Below are 22,682 nucleotides of genomic sequence, written 5' to 3'. Positions count from 1 at the left end.
AGAGTTTATTCGCTTTAAAGACACCTTTATAGGAGCATTATATAACAATAAAGACTGGATGTAAGCAAAAATAGATGAAACAAAAAAAAAAAAAAAAATCACGAATACCTAAGGTGACTTGAGTAGTGCTTGATTAATCACATTTAAACGTAGTTGGGTATAATTAGTAAAAAAAAAAAAAAACAAACAAACAAACAAACAAACAAACAAAAAAATGACATTTGCATCTCCTCCATTGGACTGGTATGCGTAAAATATCTTTATGTTATGATACTTATTATTGCGATGTGTCATGATTGTAAATAGATTTTTTAATAATGCGATAAATTTTCAAAATCGAATTTATAGAAGTAACAATGTTGTATTTTCTACAAATAATATAGTAGAAAGTATTCCTATTGCAAAAAAAAAAAAAACAAACAAACAAAACAAAACAAAACAAAACACAAAAAAAAACAAAAAAAAAATATATGAATAAAATGTCTTCTAGACTATCGAATCGATTTTGAAGTTGACATTGCTAAACTAATTGATTATCTTGGTCATAGTTATATTGTATTCACGTAATATATGCGGAATGACGATAACAATGATAATGTCGATAGCACTTTTTGATACACATATATATTTATACATTTGTAACTTGTGTATGCGTTGAATGATCACGAAGATCGAGTACTGAGAGTAGATTTTATACTCGCACATATAACGGAGCGCATCCGTATATTTTACTATTAAATCGGCTCGTAGGATTCTAAAAGCTCATTTGTCCCTCCATTGCATTGTAAAACATTATTCATAAGGATTTTCTTCTTCATTTTGCACGTTCATGTTTTTTATATGCAATTATTAAATGAACGGTATATCATTGCTCGTTGTTTGCAAGTGAGGCTAATCTCAGAATTAAAACAAAAATTGTTGTTTTTTGTTCTTTCATTTTCTAGTACAATTAATTATTTATAAGATGCATTTATATATGCCTTGCGTTTGTTTTTACAGGTTAGTGCAATTTAAAAAGTTCAATTTCAGAATTAATTCTTCGGGTTTGCAACAATTTGTTGCTAAAATATCCGAATCTTACTTAAAATTTGTATATATAAAATTTAATGGGCATTAAAGCATATACGGGATAAAATTTTTTAAGTCTTTCGTCGCACCAAAGATAATATGATTAATATTAATATTGATAATAAGTCTAATGATGAAGAATAATGGAAAATTCTTTGAAAATTCTTGAATGAAAATCATCGATGATTTAATGAATTCGCAGCATTAGTAATGAAGTTAAAAATTTAATTGCTTATCAATTGCAAAGAAGCTATAGAATTTAGAATTTTCATCGTGCTTTCTGCATCGAGCAATATTACCTTTCTGCTGAAATGTAAAATTTTAAATTGCCACTAAAATAATGCAATTAAAGATGCATAGATACATTAAATATTGTCACACATACTAATTTATTATCATATTTTTTGAAGTTACAAGCCTCGAAAAATAAAAAGAAAGCTTTTAATCGAACATTCAATTTTTTAATTTTTTTTTAATTTTTTTTTTTTTTTTAATTATCCGTTCATATCGCTACATTTAATGTCTTATTCTCTGTTTTGATAATGTGCGATTACGATAATCCCACGTCAAGAGCATCAACGTCGAATTTATCCGTATTTATAATGTAATATAATTCATGTATTGAGACAACATGAAACTTTAGGCGAAAGACGTCTTTTAATTGATTAAATCGATATTCTTGACAAAAGCCTGCAAATTATCAAGCAATAATTTAGCTTACGATTTACTACTGATTTTATATAATAAATAATAACATATTACAATATCGTGAGCCTCGTCACCTTGCGCTGCCTATGACGTAGCAATTTGACAATTAACGCCGACTGGCACTTGCCGAGGAATTTTCATTCTCACAATGCACGTGCCCATTAGAAATATTAGCAAAGTTGTGGTTTCCACGCGTAGATACAGAGCCTCGTACAGTCACGAATGAGCTTAATAATTTGCACCTGTCGTATGTCGTATTCGAGTCGCCTGGCCACGATCAATGGCGATACGTGCGTGCTGTTACGATCGTAAGGCGGCCTCGGCTTACGCGGGCCACTGCAAAAGCTTTTCCCCAAGCGAAAAGAAGCACAAGAAGCCGCGTTGATCGCCGATCCCAACGTTTCGTCGAGAGATTCGCTCGATCGAATCCGCCACTGTATCTTCACCCACGCCCCTCACCCCTTCATTACCTACTCGTCACACCATCGCTCGCTTCCGGCTAACGAAAATCGAGTTCGCATCGGCAATCCCGATCCCCGTCCGCCACGTCTTCTTTGACGTAACCTGAGTCTTTCTTTTTTTATGATTTTTCGTTCGCACCTCCGTAAACGTCATGCGCCTTCTACCCTCCCCCTCGGCTGTGTTGTTATCCAGGCCACGCTATCGGACGAGGCCAAGGAGGTCTACAATAGCTTGGTCGAGACGCCGGCGACCGGAATCGCCGACAGTCCCGACACCAATCCCCTGAGGATGCTGCGCTCGGGCCTGCCGATCGTGCGACCGCGCGTCCGTGGCAACAAGCACGCGTCCAGCCTCGGACCGGTCTCCCCCGACGATGAGCATCACCACCAGGTAAGACACCATCCCGATAAACTACCCTATACCTCCCCACCCTACTCCTCCTCATCCAATCCCGTAGTCAATAGGACGAACGAGCGAAGATTGCGACGTATCGCTCGTCATTCCGTTACTCGGTCGACAAACGTCTCGCACCATGAAGTAACGCAATCCCAATAATGACCATCAATTAATAACTTACGATCGGCGTTAATTGCTGTGGAGAGTGAAGAAGCTGCTAACCTTCCCGATACCCTCGTTGGCGCGTAATAACAATGAACTTCCAAGTCTAACGGCAGCATCCCTTAGCTTCAGCAGCACGGAAGCAGCAGGAGCTTCCACCTGGAGGGTTTGCAGCATCATCACAGTAGCGGTGCCCGGACGTTGCCCAAGTTGAGGCTGCCGGCGCCGTCGCAGGCGCCACCCCCGGTTCCGAGCCAGCAGGGACTCATCTACAGGCACCACTCGATGGAGATCGAGAACAATCAGAACCAGGGTAACGTGAACGAGGAAAATCCGATTCCCCTGCCGCCAAGGGATAGGTCGAAAACCCTTCAGCCCAAGTCGAGTTTACCGAGACACCAGAGGAAGCATCCTCTCATCATACCCGGGGGTGGTGTAACGCGCACCCTTGCCAAAATGCAGGCCGTCTCGAGCCCGACGATGGAGGACCAAGTCGATGGCTTCCAGCGACTGGCCTTCGCTACGGAGCGAGAGCCCGGTGGAGGCAGTAACATCCTTGGCTCCGAGAGGTCCGCGTCCAGAAACGAACAGCTGCCCTCGCCGGAGCTCGCGGCCAGCAGGTTCGATCATTGTTTCATTATATCTAATCCGAGCCCCGTTTCTACCCCCGCTCGAGCGACCCACGCCGCTATCCGCGAGGAGCCGCTCCTCCACGTGCGTACGATGACGATTTCAACGGAACGCGCGTAAAATCGGTGCTTAAATTACGAATTCTGTCGGGCGTGTGCCGAAGCAAATTCGATAATTAATCCTTGGAATGCACAGCTCGAAGGACAAACAAATAAACATCATCGCTGATTTAAATATACGACGCGACATACTTATTAATCGTTTATAAATTCAATATTAAACACGAGTTGGAATTTCATTGATTAGCATTGGGTATCTGAGGGTGGCATTTGGATTTCCAAATTAACGTTCGAATAATTCGTTTGTAAAGATTAGTCGATTTGAATAATAACGCTTTCGTTAAAGCCCATGTTTAAGCCGATGTTTCAGGATATTAAGAATATGTCGACACGATTCGGTGTTTTTTTTTTTTTTTTTTAAATATACTTTACATAAACCAAAACGATCGTTAATCACACGCCTGCATCTTTAAAGCGATGTTTTTTGTTTTTGACTTGTTATTTAGAGAATAAATAGATAGAATTGCGGCCTTGCTGTTCATTTTTTTTATTGTTTTTTTTTATTGTTAGGCCAAGTACATTTATATATAAACATTTGAGTAGGAACTACGTCATATACCGTACTTATCAAAGATCAAAATTCCTGAATGTACAATGTACAGCTTGAAAATGGCCAAAGTTTTTAATTTATTCATGCCAAACATCGTTGAGACCCATCAGAAAAACGATAAAACAAAGCGCTTTATCGTCTTTTATCGCTAAACCTATAAGTAAACGAAGAATGTAAAACGTGACTGAAACAATTATAGCAGCCCCGAGGAGTTCGAGAGGCGCATCGAAATGGAGCTCGCCGTCCTCGATACACTACCTCTCGAGGACGGCAAGCACCAGCGTTGCAGTGTCATATCCGAAGATCTACTCGAGTTCTCGGAGAATCTCATCGACTGCGAGTCACTCGACGGCAGCGAGGAGAACGCCGAGGGGCCCGAGGAGCAGTCGCCGCCAACCCGGAAGCTCGTGCCAGAGAACGCCGAGCTGCCCTTGGAGGATAGTCTCGACCCTACGACTTCCGTTTCTAACTCGTCAAACGGTTCGAGTAAGCAGCAGCAGCAGCAGCAGCAGCAGCAGCAGCAGCAGCAGCAGCAGCAGCAGCAGCAGCAGCAGCAGCAGCAGCAGCAGCAGCAGCAGCAGCAGCAGCAGCAGCAGCAGCAGCAGCAGCAGCAGCAGCAGCAGCAGCAGCAGCAGCAGCAGCAGCAGCATGACAAAAGCGAGACCATGACGAGGATGAGCGATCACGTATCGTGCGAGGACCTACTCGAGTTTGCCTGCGACGGTCCCAATTCGCGTAGGACTCGAGGTCCTCGGAACGGCGAGCAGTCGGATGAGGTCAGTATCGGATGTCAATCGATCACCGGGAGATAGGATCGTCGGTAGCATCGTCATCGACATCGGAGCGACAATGTGCAACGGCTTCAGTGACTCAGTCCCTTATCTCAACGAATTATAAATCCTAGTTAAATAGATTAAATGGTTCGGCTAGCTTGAAAGTATCTTTGAAAATAATTTCCGTCTCTTTCTTCATTCGATTTTCAATTGTCAATTCGTATAATCTGTAAATGAATTAAGTTAATTTCAATTTTACATTTAGCTTTCAATAGAATTGTAAGGGAGCAATTTATGGCATCAATCGTCATCAACTATATTATTCAATTCCGGCAAAAGAGAGCTTGTAATATGTCATTGAAATTTATAATATAAATATAATAAAACCGCTCCCGGATAAATTGTCGTCCGGATGACTTAAAATTCACGGGGCCGCGTCAACTGTATTTAATTTACAATGAACTGTGCAAATTTCTTCTATCGTATCTTGACAAGATTACTTTGCAGTTCGGCACTGATTAATCGTACTATTTTAATGAGAACATATAATATATTTGAATTTTTTAAAAATAAATCTATAAGGAATAGTCTATGAATACGTTGACGTTGTTGCTTTTTATTAATCTCATTCTTGGTGTTTTGTTTTGTTTTTTTTTTTTTTTTTTTTTTTTTTTTTTTTTTATTGAATAGTCAAATAATCTAATATCGTTTTATAATTTCAAACCTCAGGGGATTCGAATTTCATTTAATACTATTACATGTGTATACAATGGTGTTTATCGACCACATAAAATGTTCTAAAATTGTTTAGTAATACAAATACTGGAATAACAATAAGTGTTTCCAAATAAAAAATTCCAAATAAAAAAATTGCGATTGTTATTGTATTCTGAAATTGATTCGATCTTTAAGTAAAAATAATTGTCTATAGTAATGAGAATATCCAATTATAAAACTCCAATACTTTATCTTGTTAGAATAATCATTCTAATTTGTGTTTATAATCTCAATAGGTCAGGATTATGCTGAAGGTGTTACACGAGCAGTCAACTCCCGAATCTTGCGTGGCCGCGTTGAACGTCACGAATTGGGATGTTTTAGCTGCGATTAAATTAGAAAGACTGCAAGGATTGTTGAAGAGGGAGAACAATTTCGTGGGGTTGGAGGACTGTAAGGTGATGTTAAGCCAGTGTGGTGGTGATGTTGTAAAGGCTGCAGCCTTACTAAGAAATACCGAGGATACTGCTGCCGTGTAAACGTCGTTATAAATTTGCGCTTTCTTGTTACTACTGACTGAGAAATATTTTTTAGTAGTTGTGTTTTATCCTATTTATTTGTAAAAAAAAAAAAGAAACAAAAAAACAACGACAAAAACAAGTATTTTGAAGCCATGATAAAGAGCTTTAAAGATGCAACAAACGAACGTTCCTTTTATCGTTATTTATTCGATGTTTCAGAAAAATCGATCAGCTGCCGCTTCGAAATAATTGAAGCTATGACTTTTATGTTTTTGTTGCGTGTGAATGTAAATGGCAGACGTTTTTGAAATGAATATTACTCAGTCAGTAAATAAGTATTGTAGAAAAAGTTCCGTGACAACTCAGTTTAATTATTAAATTATAATACCACGCTCTTTGGTTGTATAATTTTTTAATTTATTTATCGTGTTCTTAATGAAAATTTGAATGTTATCAATTTAGTGTAAGAAAGATGCCATACCAATTAAGATAAAGGAATTTGCAAATGCTTGTTGCGGTAAATTTAACACTATTTTTTGTAAAAGTATAATAATGTGAAGGTTGTACATGCTGTTTAGTAGTGGCTAATAAAATAAACAAATCCTTTAATTTACATTATGATGTTTCGGACAATTTTTGTATTTATCTTCGTTTATTTATTGTGCTGTTTTTATTATGCCACGCCTCCTCGACATGTTGTTCATCGATTATATATATACGCAAAATGTACGAAATACTTCGTATTAATATAAGAAATAAAAGAAATAATTTCTTAAAATTTCTTTGACGCATAATTTTTAAGAAACTATTAAGCCCTATAAATGAGAAATTTGACACAGGGTGAAAAAAAGTGGAGGTCGAAATAAAACACCAAATAGTTTTGAGGTTGCTTGTGTTCAATTCAGAGTTTTTTTTTTTTTTTTTTTTTTTTAAATATATGTATAAGAATGCGATCAAAATGTTTTGATTGGGACCTTTTGAAACCTCAAAACCGTATAAAAATGTTTTTTACTGTAACGACTAAGATACAACATAATCGTAAGGTTTTATTATAAAAATATAAGAATAAAAAATAAATTCGTATAGTTTGGGAATTGTTACTTGAAGAGCTTTAATTTCCTGAATTGTACAAAATACCTTAAGACCTTGATCTTAATGACTCTTGTTCTTTTTGGCATCTCGAATATTTGACATGAGACTGTATAAAATAATCGCTGATTAAGAATTTTAACAAAAAAAAAAAAAAAAAAAAAAACCCAGAGAAATTAATTTTATATTATGGTATGTGAACTATAAGTATAAACTACTTTCGCTAAATCCATTTGTACATTATACATTAATTGCACAGATTTTTATTTTTTTTTGTCTGTAAAATTACAATGTATTTATATATAAAATTTGACATGTGCCAATTTTTTCGACATTATAAGCGATTATTTTGCTGAATTTTAACTAAAATTTTAAAGAAATTACCAATCGTACTATTGTATTGGATTGAAGCGACATTTGCATGTCATAAAATTCTCTCTACTATTATAATTTCGTCATTTTTAAGATTAGAAAGAAAAATGGGAGATTATCGAGAGATTACCAAGAGACAAAGGGCGAGAGGATAGTGATATTACATTAGCTTTTGTTCTATTATGATTATTTTTCATCTTAAATGCTTGTAACGAATTTTGTCACTAAAGCACAAAGCGCTATGTCCTGGACGTATGCTCTCCGTCTTAATTGGTAATTTCTGTTTTAGATTGACTCTCCTAATAAAGAAAAACAAAACGTAAATCTTAGTTGCCAAGTATTGTTTGTTTATTGTATTATTTCACGTTATATTTGAGGATTTAGTAGCTGTCCTATACAAACTAAATTATCTTAAAAGGCATTGCGTTGGTTTGCGAGCTTAGTGTATGTTTTCTCAATTATCGAGAATCGGAAATACCACGCGTATTTTATTGTAAATTTTAAGATCTCGACGCGAACGATCGATTCGCGTCAATGGAATATTTTCAAGTTCTACGATTTTATTCAACGTCTTTTTACCATTGACATGCAACTATTAAATGGACGGGATTTCTCATAAAAAGTTTTATTAGCTTCACAAAGTTCAGAGCTTTTTACAAATTCAGCATCTTCGAGGAGTAAGATTAAAAGAAAAAACATAGAACAAATAGAAAGAATGAAAAAAAGAAAGAAGAAGAAAAAGAATAAAAAGTGAAAACGATCGATAGAGCCATTAGATCGATTAGCCTGCAGTCATTTCCCCATAAAAGAAATTAGTCGTAGCCAACGGATGAACTGTACAAAGAGTCATGCGCGTTGGTTTTTTTTTTGCTCGACTAGCTTTATGTGAATATAAAACACGTTGGCGATATAAAAGAAAAAGAAAAATAATAAATAATAAAATAAAAACTATTTTTTGACTGCCACCGGTTTAACGAATGGAAATGCGATCGACAATGTTCGCAAAGCTGATGTACTTACGGGATATTCGTTTTGCGTAATCGATTCGATATTACAACGTCAAGCTTTCCGATAAAAAATTGCCTTTATCGAGCAAACATAGCATAGCGTGATTTACATAGATAATCGAATCATCGTAGTACCGAGACGACAAGCACAAATAATGAAAATTTTATCCTATACATACAATCTTATTATTCCATGAAAAAATGAACGAAACTATGATCCGATATTTTTGACTAACTGCGTACAATACAAGCGATATGTACAACAATAAAAGTGAATCTCGTAGTGAAAAAGTTTTCTTCTTATTCCTCATAACAACAGCAACAACAACAAACAATAGTAAACAATAGAAAGATCTTGCGTAAATACGACGGTAATGTGTCACTATACATAGCGTTGATGTTGATTCGACTGACATAAACTGTCTATCTTTTCTTTTTTTTATCGCATACACCGTCAATTAGATACAATTTATTTATAGAAAGATATAACAATGTAGAATCCTGTGGGTAACACAACATTTGCACCCCTTCCTTTTGATAAATCCGAAATAATGTAGTAATATTTATACCTAGACATAATATATATATATATATATATATATTATTATTTTATAACAAAATCAGCGAGAAAAAAAGTTTTATATCAATTGTATTTACGTAATATATATACACAATGCGTATATAAAAATAATTTGAAAAAAATGAAAAATCTATGTTGTTCATTATTAAGTGATTTGGTTTCAAAAAAAAAAAGAAAAAAAACAAAATTCTTTCATAAATTATTTATACCTAATGTAATAGGCAAACTTATTATTCATCATGTTAATTTGAATGTTAATTACTTCTCGTTTACAAGTATTGGACATAGTAGGCAGCAATTTTAGAAATTAGCTATTTAATTATGCAATGAATTTCCAATTTATGAATTACTACCGCACGACTATTATTCTAGAATAACTAATTTATTGACGTTGATATAAATTTTTCAAACAAACCCGTTTTCAACTATTATTTTAAATATTAATAAATCCAAGTCTAAATCGAGCATATTGTATTGGAAGATAAATAAAAAAAAAAAAATCATTTACATGTACATACACAAACATATATATATTTATTAAGTTAATTTTATACAATGTTTGATATTTGCTCGTAAACATTAAACATTAATAATTATAGAAAGAAACTTGATTGCAAACTTTAATGCATATTCAAAAACTAATTTTTCTTATAATTTTATTTACTGGCATTTCATAAGCATTTTTTTTTTCTGCCAATTGAAGATTCGCGAAAGAAAATTCATTCGAAGAGTATAAGACATCAAATGCAAATTCATGCTCATGCAATATCGATACTTTGCATAGAGTTATGTTGGGCTGAATTAAAATTAGAGGTCATTTCTGTTTCCTTATTTACCTATTTAAGCCGTAGCTAAACTATACATTATTATTATTATTATTATTATTATTATTATTATTATTGCTTGTATTAAAAACAAAGTTGTAATTTACTTTTTGTAAAGTTGTTATTAATCCAAGACCTGTTTACGGTACATCGAGTTACTATTTTTCGCGCGTGTGTGCGTGCGTGCGTGTGCGTGTCGCGAGTTTTTTTTTTTTTTTCATATAATAAAGCTTAAAATAATAAATGGGATCATAAAGTTTACTAATTAGGTCTTTTATACAATGACTTTTAGTTGTAATAAAATTCGAGGAGCTTTAATTCGCTAATTATGATTAACACGATTAGTAATATTCTAAACATTATTTATCACAGACAAGCTATTTGCTGACAAAATAAAACTACAAAATAAACGGCATTTTTAACGATTAAACACTTTGATATATCGAAAGTAATATAATCCCGATGTTTTTACATATTAATTAGAGGCTTACATCGGTGCGCCTGTCGCTCAGTAATTTGACTTCATTTATAAGTAAACATCAATCTATTAAATTCTATATTTTTTATTTGTTATGCTTAGTTAATTTATAACTATTCTAAGCTAAATACATTCTTACTCGCGTATTCGCGCTACTTTTGATAATACATTGAATTAAATATCGCCGCCTCTTGCTGTGTAAAACTTATGAGAAACAACTTTCAGCGCGTGTAAACAGAAACCGGCGCCTACATACACACACACACACACACACACACACACACACACACACAGAGAGAGAGAGAGAGAGAGAGAGAGGGAATTAACGCGGTTTCACATAGCAAACATTTCATACTAAGCTAATAAAACTCATCTACGATACGCAAACAATAAATGTATTTTTCACAGATAGTTCTTGTGCAATATACATAGTCGTAAACGAGGAAGCGTTATATAGGTTAAATAATGCCGTTAAAAAAAGCGAAAGAATAAAGGAAAAATCAAAATAGTAGAATGAAAGCCATATTAATCGAGGCTGCTTTTATCCGTCGTTTGTGTAATTACAAAAATAAAAAAAAAAAATCTTCGACACGTTATCAACGTTTTCAACACATAATAATCACGATATTGATGTTTGAATAAGGTGATAGTAGTTGTCTCTCGACAATCGACGTTCTTTCATCAATGGTACGCGTCTTTCCATCTCTATAATATCCTGTAGAATTGGTCACTATTTTCTTTTTCTTTTTTCTCTTTTCTTTTTTGTTTTTTGTTTTTTGTTTTTTGTCCCGTTGGCCAGCCGATTATCGCATTAATTATAATGGAATAAATAAGCTCGCCATTGACCCGGGAACGAGATCTCAATTTCGGCCAAGATATTAATAATCCATCTACGCAATTTACTTTTCATGTTTTCCAGCTCCACTCGTCACCGCAGCCGCCACCAAAGATTTTTCGCTTCCAACGTAAGCGACGATGCTCCCGCAAAATTCAAACGTAATCCAATTATCCCGCAGGGAATAAGAAGAATAAGAATAAGAATAAGAATAAGAGGAAGAGGAAGAAGAAGAAAAAAAAAAAGACGAACAACAACAACAACAACGACAACAAAAATAATGGAGAAAAAAAAATTCCTAACGCTTCATGTCCGAGTCGCCACCTCCCCCATCCCCCGCCAATACGCATGTTTACCTTATGTTCTTTCAACTGCCGTCGCTTGGCTTATTAAAATAACTCAAACGCCAGGCGCTGATTTATAATAATAAAGTGCTTCGAGGGACGGCCCTCGCGCGTCCACTGGAATGGAAAAATCCTCGATAACGCGGCATAACCTCTCGACTGTTTTAACTCCGCAACACAATAGGAACATCTTGATGATAATGGGAGCAGCTCGAGCCCCGGGGACACAACTGTACACCCACTGTAACCCATAGGCGCGGCCTGCAAATCCTCTCACAATGCTCCTAATAACCGGGCGTCGTCATTTTTCGCCTCCCGCCCGCGGGATCATCCTTACCCACGGATTACGTCCGCACGCCAGATCCCGAGACTTTTAGACGCGTCCGAGATCTCTGGACTCGTTGCTTCCAAACTGTGATAATCGCCAAGTGCAGGGCGAACGATCGGGTTTGTTATCCTTTGATGTGCGTCGCATGGATAATGTCGACCAAATCGAAATTAATCGGTGGTAGGATTTTTCATAGGACGATTAACTGAGCCTCCATGATCGAGTTGCTTGGATAATTCGATAAAGGATATTAAAGCCTTTGCCCGAGCATTCATAGCCATTGTTCCGTCATCTTCATACCTAAAATTTCTAGCTCTCAAGTTTCAAGGTCATCGTTACTCGACTTCCGTACATGCCTTTTCCCCCCTCTCGTGTTTATGCTTCTATTATTGTTTTTGTTTTTTGTTTTTACATCTTTTTCCGTAAAGTCGTTTCTTCGAATGACGGATAACCGTTTTCATCATCGTAGGAGGGCAGCTATTCACGTTCTCACGAGTCGACCGAAAATCCTCGTCCCTATAACAATCTTGCGAACAAGACGTCGCGAACCTTATAATTTTTACTTCAAATTGCCCCAAGACGTTTACGCCTTGCGTGAATCCACTTCGTATCAACATTAGGAAAACATTGATTCGTCAAAGATATTCGTAATAATAAAAGTTTTTTTCCTCCTGTTTATAAATCAAAATCAACGCGGTACAAGGATTTTCCTCCCCGCCCCTCTCCATCCATCAACCAATCAACCCATCAACCCATCTACCCATCAACCCATCTACCCATCTACCCATCTATCTATCTATCTATCTATCTATCGATCCCTCGATCTATCGAACCCGAGCATTCACTAAATACGAAAGGAGGGAGGGCACCAGTAAACTCGAAACGAAAATAGAATCACAAACAGTCTGAACGTCCATATCCATCAAAGCCGAAATTGAGTCCTCCCCGTCGCCACCCCTTCCCGCTCCTTCACACCCCCCCCCTCACCCTCCTCATCACCCGCCCCGCCCCTCACCTTACCGAGCACCGCGAACAAACACGGGGACTCACTCGCGCGCTCCCTCTGAAGGGCAGGCGTGCGACTCGCCACTCCAGCGCTCGGGAGTGAAACACTCCGGCGGGAAGTGCTGCGAGCCTCGGAGTTCCTCGAGTCAGTCGCTCGGTGGCGGCCGCGCGAGTCCGAGTTAAGATCGCGTTCTCCTTTCGCTCGTCTGGGGGGGGTGGGGGTGGGGTCGGAGAGCACCGGGAACCGCCAAGAGTCGTTCGCGTGTGAAGTGCCAGGGAATTATTCGTCCGGTTCTCGTGATCGTCGCGAGGGTGGCGTCAGGTTACCAGGTACCGGGCTACCTAAGCCCGTTTATCGGCTTGTCCCCGGTCGAGGCCGGCCAAACGAAAAGAAACGAAAGAGTGAAAATCGGCATCGACGAGTGGCAGACGACCGTCGTGGGACGTCCCCCAGTTGTAGGCGCATCAGCCGAAGGAGCGTGCCGACCCTCGTTCTTATTTCTTAAATTGGCAAGGTGGAAGCGGCGCCTGGAAGGCCGTGCGCAGCCTGCTCCCATCCTAACAAAACGTCGTACTTATCATTACGAAGCGCCGAAATAATTCTCAAGGTATTTCTCTCGCTACTCAGCGACAAAGCCAATGGCGCGCGAGAAGAATTCACGGCGTTATGAATGAGAGTGTGTAGGGTCGGTATAGTTGCGACGGTCGATAATGACTTTGGAAGTAAAGTCGGAACGTTCGTTAATATCGTATTATATTGGTGGGGATGGGAGTGCAAGTATACGAGAACGAAATTGAAAAGCCGATCGGCCCGTCGACACGTTCAGCACGTTCAGCACGCCCAGCACGTCCAGCACGTCCAACACGTCAAACACTCGCGTCGCGCTCAGCGTTTGATACTCTTTTTTTTTTTTTTCACCCGTCACACGAGAGTCACTCGCCTCGATGTTTCGTCAATGGGCCGAGAGAGAGAAAGAGAGAGAGAAAGAGAGAGAGAGAGAGAGAGAGAGAGAGAGAGAGAGAGCCCAAGCCCTTACGTTCTCTCTTCCTTTTCCGTGGAAGTATTCACAGTGAATAAACTCGTTACCCAACGGCATAATTAAGCCAGGTTTTATTTTCTTTCTCCTTATCCTTCAACTTTGTTATGTTTTTTTTTAAATTTTTTTATTTTTTCGACGGCCCGTTGGAAAATAAGGAGACATTAAATTGCCGCGAAAGCGCCGTTTCGCTTATCATTGGACAAGCGAAATGTTCATTTTGCCATGCTACGGAGTGACTCGATAATGCAGCGATCCTATTGATTTGATTAGGGAAAGCATAAGTGACTCGGACCGGGTTCTCTCTCTCTCTCTCTCTCTCTCTCTCTGTCTCTGCCTCTGTCTCTGTCTCTCACTCTCTACCTACATCTTACTTTCATTGTTTTTTCTTCTTTTTTTTTTTTTTGCAAAAAGCCGCGGTCACGAATTGAAATAAACTACGACAAATTTTTAAGTCCGCACGTTCCTTCAAACCATTGCTAACGATACTTTACGCGCGCATTGCCAAACTCACTTATAAAAAAAAAACAAAAAACTATTTTCGCAATTACTCTTATTCTCCCCTTAAGTCGTAACAACATTGATATATTATTAATGTGTATTGTAATATTTTATCGGCTACGCGATACCCTGAACTTTTCTCGTCACTTGAAAGTTTTTGCTCGTTAATTTTTAACGCTATTAAAATTTGAATTGTAGATAAAAGTCTACGATCGACCAATATTTACTTGTCTTTTATTACGCAACTATAATTAACGCACGACAATAGTCCTTGATGTTGTAAAGCCTTCGGTTTTGCAGAAAGTAAGAGAGTCTTGCTTGATTCGTTAGTCTATACGAACGGACTAACTTTTCTTCTTCATCGTGTGATTATTTTAACGTGGAGAATTTGATAGAGAGAGAGAGAGAGAGAGAGAGAGAGAGAGAGAGAGAGACTTTGTTTTAATGCGCTAAATGTGCGAAATTACAGGCACACTCGCGCGCGATTTTTATAAAAACGAAAAGTATTTCTGCTCGAGTGAAAATATATTTGAAATATCCGAGTACATCCGAGTTTATCGGATCGAGCGCTTTCGAGTGCTTAAATGCCATACGAGACCATACGTATCCCAGGTTCGTCTAGTAATTATAATCCGCAATGACAAAGCACATCAGGTTTAATATTGACATTCAGCGACGCCCGGACGGACAATTGTTGCGGTAAATGTATAAAAACACAAGAATTGAAAGAAGCCCCACGTCGCGTTCTCGTTACGTTATCTCTCAAAATATTTGTTTTTCCACGAGCATTCCCTAATTCCCAAAATACGCGTCCCTCCCTCCCATCGACATCGACACTTGCGAAAATTCACTCGACCATACTTGACCATTCGCATCCCTCGTCACACTCGCGTCTCCGACCAGCGGTAGTTTGCTCGCTCGCTCGCTTTATTATCGAATTATAATATCATAATCGATAAAGCCAAATCAATTAACGGCACTCGAGCCACTTAAAAGGCTAATTTACCAAGTCGACATCTGCAAATAAAGTCGAATAATGCGACTCTCGGCACACTCGGCATAATTAGGTAATAGCCTAGGTGTGCGCGCTAATTAAGCCACGCGTACCCGAGGCATTACGAGTCATAGTATGTATGCATGTCGAGGCACTTAATCTCTTATTCTCTTTCTAAAATCGTAATTAAGCAGCTATCCGCCGAATGCATTAATCACAACCAATAAGTATCGCGATTCGCGGTGAGCTTGAGATATTACATATTAATAACGGTTCAGGCCGAGACGTTGCGCGTACCTAGCAAGACACTTGAATCTTCCGAGCTCATTAATGTTTAATTCGAAAAATTTATTTAATTAATCGCGTTATGTGCGCGACTCCTTTTATTAACGGCACGCGCGCCGCCTCGACTGGAATAACGGAGAGACGCGCAGCGATATCGTGATGGAGAGGGAGTGAGAGAGAGAGAGAGAGAGAGAGAGAGAGAGCGAGCGAGAGAGAGAGAGAGAGAGAGAGCGAGCGTGGCGGAGAGTGGCGGAGAGTGGCGGAGAGTGGCGGAGAGTGGTGGAGAGTGGTGGCAACGGTGGTGGCAACGGCGGTGGCAACGGCGGTGGCAACGGCGGTGGCAACGGCGGTGGCAACGGCGGTGGCAATGGCGGTGGCGGGCGACGGGCCTTACATCACTACACTTTGCCATTCATTCCGCTTTTAATTTTACACGAATTCTAGCTGTGACAATAAGAGACAACGCAAGTACACGAGCAAGAACACGAGCCTTCGTTGCCTCGCGACTTACAAGGCGTTTGAGCCATGACGAGGGGCCGGGAGGTGCGCGGGAGCTAATTACACCGACGTATAATATTAATAGGATCGGGACGCGATAAGCACATCGAGTTTCTCCTCGTCACAGAAGCGCACAATTTGCACCCGCGAGGTGGCAAAATAATGGTCCGTCCGACACGAGTCGTCGGCCCATTCAATTTGACGTGGAGTGGGAGTGCCGAGCGCGCCGCTCCCCCAAAACGATATAATCCGCCGCGAATTATGGGAATAGCGAGAATTGATATTTCGATGCGTTATGCCGTGTCGATCGTTGGATCGATCGAGCGAGGGATTGATATAATGGTCGCCTCGATTCGTACCGACGACCCGTTTCTGCCGCGGGCCTCCAACTTTATTCCAATGGGCATTGAGCCAACGAATTGACGTAGATTAGAATAGTCGATTGGTAATGAGGAAAAGCTTTCGCCAGGTCAGCCCGACTCTCGAATATTTCGAATGCGGCGTAAATTTTGCCCTCGCCAATCCGGTTGTTATTCGACGAGTGTCGCTGTAGAGGCGCTACACTAGTGCCGACGTGCCTTTAAAGCCAAATGTTGTATACATTTTAATAAACATGGAGCAGAGGGGAAAAGCGAGTGGAATGTTTACTTATTCGCTGCTGCTATCCTCGTCGGCGAACTATATTTTCTTAAGTAATAGATATTATCCTTTAATACGACGAATGAGTATCGAGTAGCGAGCGCCCTCGCAAAGAAATCATTTATTAAGTAAATATATATATATATATATATATATATATATATATATAGAGAGAGAGAGAGAGAGAGAGAGAGAGAGAAAACGTTGCCAAATACACCACGGCGGGAGATCGGTTATAATACAAACGTTTCTCTAGTCGATGCTGTCTATCTACAAATTCCGGGCTACATACATAAAACTATTAAAATGTATATATAAAAAAAAATACAAAAAAAAAAATTTATAAGGTCAGGTTCGTACTACTTTTAAAATCTATTACATACTTAACGATTCGAGAAACTTGTCCAATATACATTCGCCTCCGGATCTTGATAATTAAATATGCATGACCGTCTGTGCCGGGGCAAAAGTCCTTTTAATCTCCGTTGCTCAGAATAATTCGCTATGAAAACCGACTACTGACCCAAATAAAACTGCACGATCGCGGCACTGGATCGTCGCACTTTCCACGCGCGCGAACATCTCGACAGACCATAAGTCGCGCGGTTCGACCGCGGCCACGAGGAAATCCACGGGCTTCTCGTGTCGTGGACCCGAATGCCTCCTTGTCACGCGAAATTCGCTATTCCTAGCATTTAACCGGAGAGGCATTACTTTGTCTTGGAAGGAGATTCGCTCAACGAGGTCCCGATTAACGGGCCTCGCGATGGCTTTGCCCTGTACTTCGGGCCTCCCTCTGGATAAATTAAATCAGCCATGCCTAGTGAGACGCGTACCTCAATTCGCGGTCACCGTCAATTACCCGCGCGACATTACTTCCTCCCCCCTCCCCCCGAGTTTTACCTCTAAAATTAATCTCGATTAACGAGCGACCCGGGGTCTTGAGAAAAATATCTTCTCTAGGTAGCCGAGGGCCATTGCGTCTCGACAATAACACGACGAGTCTCCGCGGTTTCGTTGTGCGAATGCACAATTTTGTTGCATTTTCCTGCACACAGGATTATTCCCTTATTTCAAGAAGAAAAAAAAAATAAAAAAAAAATAAATAAAAACAGCACTGGAACTCTTTAAGAATATCATTGAGACGAGTGCTTATGGCGAGTATTGCATCAACTCTAAGATATTTTCAAATGAAAATTCGTTGTTTGATTCGAACGAGAGCGTTTAATGGGTAATGAAGGCATCGATAATCTTTTTTATGGCTTTTAGTACACCCAGCTGGCATTTATTATTATCACGTATTTTAAGTCTCACAAGTTGCAACACAGCAACACGTTATCACTCTCTCTCTCTCTCTCTCTCTCTCCATCACGATATCGCTGTCGCTATCGCACATGTTGACACACGCAAACTCAACGACTAGTCGCATTCAAACATATATATATATATATATATTTATGTATGCGTGGATATGGAAAAGATAGATCATTTTTCCTTCGTTTCTTGAAGTTAAAACTAATGGCCTGTAAATACCGTTCGATGTTCAACGCACGCAGGACTTTGTTTAACGGTCGTAATCCTCGTCGCTGTTGTTAATATGAGTTGCGTTGTTTTCGCACGAATTACGTTGGTAATTTTATTGCTTTTCGCGAGAAAATTTCAAGACCCGTGGTAATATAACCGTCCTATTATTTCTCCTGCCTTATTTTATTTCCTTTTTTTTTTTTAGTTTTTTTTCCCCCGTCACGTCCCCCTCCATGAGCACAGCTCTCGATCTCAACAATTTCCTTAAGTTATTATCCATCTTGCTTATGTGCCGCCACTCCCCCAACCCACCCCCCCAACCCACCCCCATCCATAAGGCGCGCTTCCCGCACACAATGGGGGAAATTAAATTTTCGTTAGTTCGGATTATTATTTCGTTAATGCTCAAAAAGTCAGCAACATATTTCTTATAATACGAAAGAAAAGGAAGCCAGAACGATTGGATTTAATTAGCGACCATAGCTGCGAATAAAGTTTAGTAAATTTGTTTGAAATGTTATCAATGCTCTAAAAACATTATTAGAATGAATTTGACTAACAAATAGTCCGCGATGGGGTTAATTATTCATTTTAGTTGCAAAAATGCGAAAATACCTCAACTGCAACAGTTATTCGAATTAAGGCTCACCTTACACGTCATTTTTTCCTTAATATTCTTGATTAAAAGGAATTTATGTAAACTAACTTATTATACAAAATTCATTATCATCAAAGAAGGTTGAAGTATAAAAATGCAAAAGTACCTATTAAATAAAATATGTCGACCTGTTTGGATCCTAAATTATACATGGAGAAAATATACGTGGAATTTGAAATCTGTCAAAAGTAAAATTATGTTTACGTATACTATGAAATAAATGAGAGAGAGAGAGAGAGAGAGAGAGAGAGAGAACAAAAAAATATATAAAGGAAAAAAAAAAAAGGAAAAATTTTTATTAAACAAACGTAACGAGAATCATATTATTATTATTGTTCTTGTTATGTTATTGTTAATGTTAATATTAACAGAAGTAGAAATTATAGAGTTTTGATGTTTATGGGATACGTAAAAGAAACATTTTGAAATATAAAATCATCGAAAATAAACAATTTTTTTATCTTATTTGCTAAATTGAATATTAATCACGATAATGCGTATATATATATATATATATATATATATATATATATTTGTGAAAAAAATTAGAATCAGCGTTTACGACGTTGTAAATATTATCTTACGAAATATTCTTTCTTTAATATCCATCAAGATATTTAATAAAAACTACTTTTTGTATCATCGAGGATGATTATGAGAAAATGGCCGCAATATGTTTCCTTGATTTAAAACTTTTAAAAGGGATGTGCGTTGTTTTCTTGAAATCGTTTCATCTCATACAATATTAGAGATAATCGTATGATGCAGGACTTGCCAAAACCAAATCGGTGATTCTTGTTTCACGAAAATAGGATGAAAATTAATTGTTACTCAAACATTCCATTAACCTTAAAATACAAAAAGAGATAGATTGTCTTATTTGTATTTTGCATTGCTTTGAGTAAAATCATTAGAATTTATTAATAGTTATGCGTGAGGTTTGAATGGGTGAATTTGTAAGGGTACGATGAAGTTTAAAATCATTAAACAAGCAAAGAAAAAGAACTTTACATTCTGTAAGTATTAAGACAGCAAGGATAAGTGAATAAATTTCAAGTATTACAAGAACATTTCATTCGTGTAATTCGTTATTATTACTTGAAATACTTGTTATAATCAAGGGAATGTTCGTTATTAACGTGTCGCAGTACGGAGTACGTAAATAGATTCAATTATTTTGGAAGAAAAAGTAACTTGGGTTTAATAGATTTTACATAAAATAATTTTCTTAGCATAATGTGTGTCAACTGCATTCCATAAAAAGTTAAAAGATATGTACGTGAAGGCGTGTAGAGGTAATTTGTAACACCTTTTGATTACAGGATAAGCGATATATACTTGACACATCTCATTTTAAGGCAATTTTTTTTAGACAAAACGAGGATGCATATATGTTTGTTTTTCTGTTAAAATATTAAATTGGTATTTTATATATTTTTTAATACTAATTTAATATGCAATTTATAGTTAAATATATGCATTACTCGCGCGCGTGTGTGTAGGGTACAAATATGAAGTTTTAAACTTTAATATAAAATATGGTTTGTAGGAAAAGTACTGTAAGCATCTCGGTTACTTTCCCCCCCCCCCCATTTACAATATAAAGTTTAACATGGAATACCCAAATGAAATACATAAATATGTTTCGGAGATTCTTCAGGTAAAAATGGGGAATCGAGCCTCGATTTCCATTCGAGATGAAAGAACATTTTCTTTTTTTCCTTACATCACGTTTTGGGCGATTGGAATGCCGTGCCAACTTATGTCCATTCGCAAGAGCGGCGAATACTTTTTCGGCAAATTTCTACAATTAAGAGGCAAGAGAACGTTAATATCCAGCAAGAATTCACCATTACAGTTAGGACATATTTGCACAATATATTATTAATATTTAATAAGGATTATTTTTCTAGAAGCTTGGCAAGCTGTAATAAATCCTTTCTCGCGCCCCGGTATCTCGATATAATTGGCCCTACAATATTAATAAATTGTACGATTCTAATTCAAATCTTACAGTATAAATTGACTTTAATTTACCTTCTTCTATCTCATTACAAAATTTAATTGATTGCAAATTACTCGAGCGAGCAAAAAGTATCGATTAGTTGGCAACGCGAGTTTAAAATAAAGTCATATTTATTATAGATTGATTATTTATAAAATAAGCTCTGCTTATAATATTGATAATATTATTCTATTGTATGTAGGTAAAGTTGGCAAATTGTACTCGCACATTGATTATATTTTAAGTTGCTCTAAAGCTTAATATTACCATTACATCGGATGGCCAATTGATTTTTTTTTTTTTTTTTTTTTTTTTTTTTTTTTTTTTATGAAACATCATTATTTATGGAGAGGTAAATTGATATTATGTGGAATGAATGGATTTACGTTGGAAAGTTGAGGCTCTTAAAAACATTTCGTTTAGTACTCTTACGTTATTAATAATTAATTTGTAAATACTCTTGTAAATTTGTTTATCAAAGATGACGCGACATTTTAGTGAAGTAGAGTAGAGAATTATTAATTGTGTATGCCATCTAAATAAGCAAATGTATTTATTAAGAAAGTCAAAATGAATTATCCATAAATACTTTTAATACAATACCAATCGTACGTTCGATTTAATTAAACTTTTCATTTTTATGGTAATATAAGTGATTGCCGATGGTAGAGCACGAGCGCGCTATCAAACATTTCAAATACTTATTATTTATAGCGTTTAACGCTAAATATATATATATATATATATCTAAGCCAAACGTCGACTTACACAGCGACAACAATGAGCAAAGATCAACAAGAAAAAAAGAGACGGAAAATGTTAATTACTATTTAGTGTCGTTTATTTCTAAAACTTTAGCGAACGAATATCCTTGTCCTTTTAATTAAAAGGGACTTTTGACTTTTAATCATCCAAATGTTGCACCATACAATGAAAAATATCAATTATCTGTCGATGCTCTTGTGCTTAACGCATTTATTCAAACTCGATGAAAATTAATTTATCGCTAAATATAACTATGTTATTCAATTATTCAATACATATTTATTATTTAAATTAAGAATCCAACAAATCCCTACTGAAATATAGCGTTCGCGAAAAATGTTTATATTATTATTCGGCCTCGTGGACCATTTATAATATAATAAACCTATACGTTTAAATAATCAACTTTCTCGTCTCAATACACTTCCATAAGCTCCTAAATACTCATTAAAATGTGCCCCCTCCCATCCCCACTCGATCCCCTACTCAGCCGTCTATCTATTTATGATCAATTAGAGTCGAAGGACGGTACATTACGGTACATTAGCGCACACTTGATGATCAATTAATTCGAAAAGTCGGTGGATCGATGGTAGGCTTGAAATTATAGAAAATCGAGCGCGCAGCTTTCCATGCCGATCGATCGAGACGCAACGGATTCGTGCGCAATGTACATAGATCGCAAAGTAAACCGCAGCAGGTGCCCTTCGTCTGTGCAGAAGCTACACGAACAAAACAGCGGAATCCGCGGTACTTCCGCGTACTGTTGGCCGTAGGTAAGTACGTACGACCGTATTCCGCATTGAAA

General features: G+C 37.6%; 1 protein-coding gene across 1 annotated transcript; it reads left to right on the top strand.

Annotated features, from left to right (window-relative positions):
• The first annotated feature begins 4,706 nt into the window (after nucleotides 1–4,706).
• Nucleotides 4,707–6,228, top strand: LOC105363608 (tyrosine-protein kinase PR2-like). The gene is made up of 2 exons (XM_011501348.1): nucleotides 4,707–4,871; nucleotides 5,882–6,228. Exons 1-2 carry the CDS (start codon nucleotides 4,761–4,763, stop codon nucleotides 6,122–6,124), a joined length of 354 nt encoding a protein of 117 aa, XP_011499650.1. The 5' UTR covers nucleotides 4,707–4,760; the 3' UTR covers nucleotides 6,125–6,228.
• The last annotated feature ends 16,454 nt before the right edge of the window (nucleotides 6,229–22,682 follow it).

The sequence above is a fragment of the Ceratosolen solmsi genome, unplaced genomic scaffold (genome assembly GCF_000503995.2).
Source record: "Ceratosolen solmsi marchali unplaced genomic scaffold, CerSol_1.0 scaffold3, whole genome shotgun sequence".
Classification (NCBI taxonomy): Eukaryota; Metazoa; Arthropoda; class Insecta; order Hymenoptera; family Agaonidae; genus Ceratosolen; species Ceratosolen solmsi.
This window is presented reverse-complemented; position numbering and strand designations above follow the sequence as displayed.

Bases quoted from the DNA above. Each gene is read 5' to 3' on its own strand.
- LOC105363608 (XM_011501348.1), top strand. From the start codon at position 4,761: ATGACGAGGATGAGCGATCACGTATCGTGCGAGGACCTACTCGAGTTT. The intron at 4,872-5,881 runs GTCAGTATCGGA...TAATCTCAATAG, and splicing joins ACGGCGAGCAGTCGGATGAG to GTCAGGATTATGCTGAAGGT.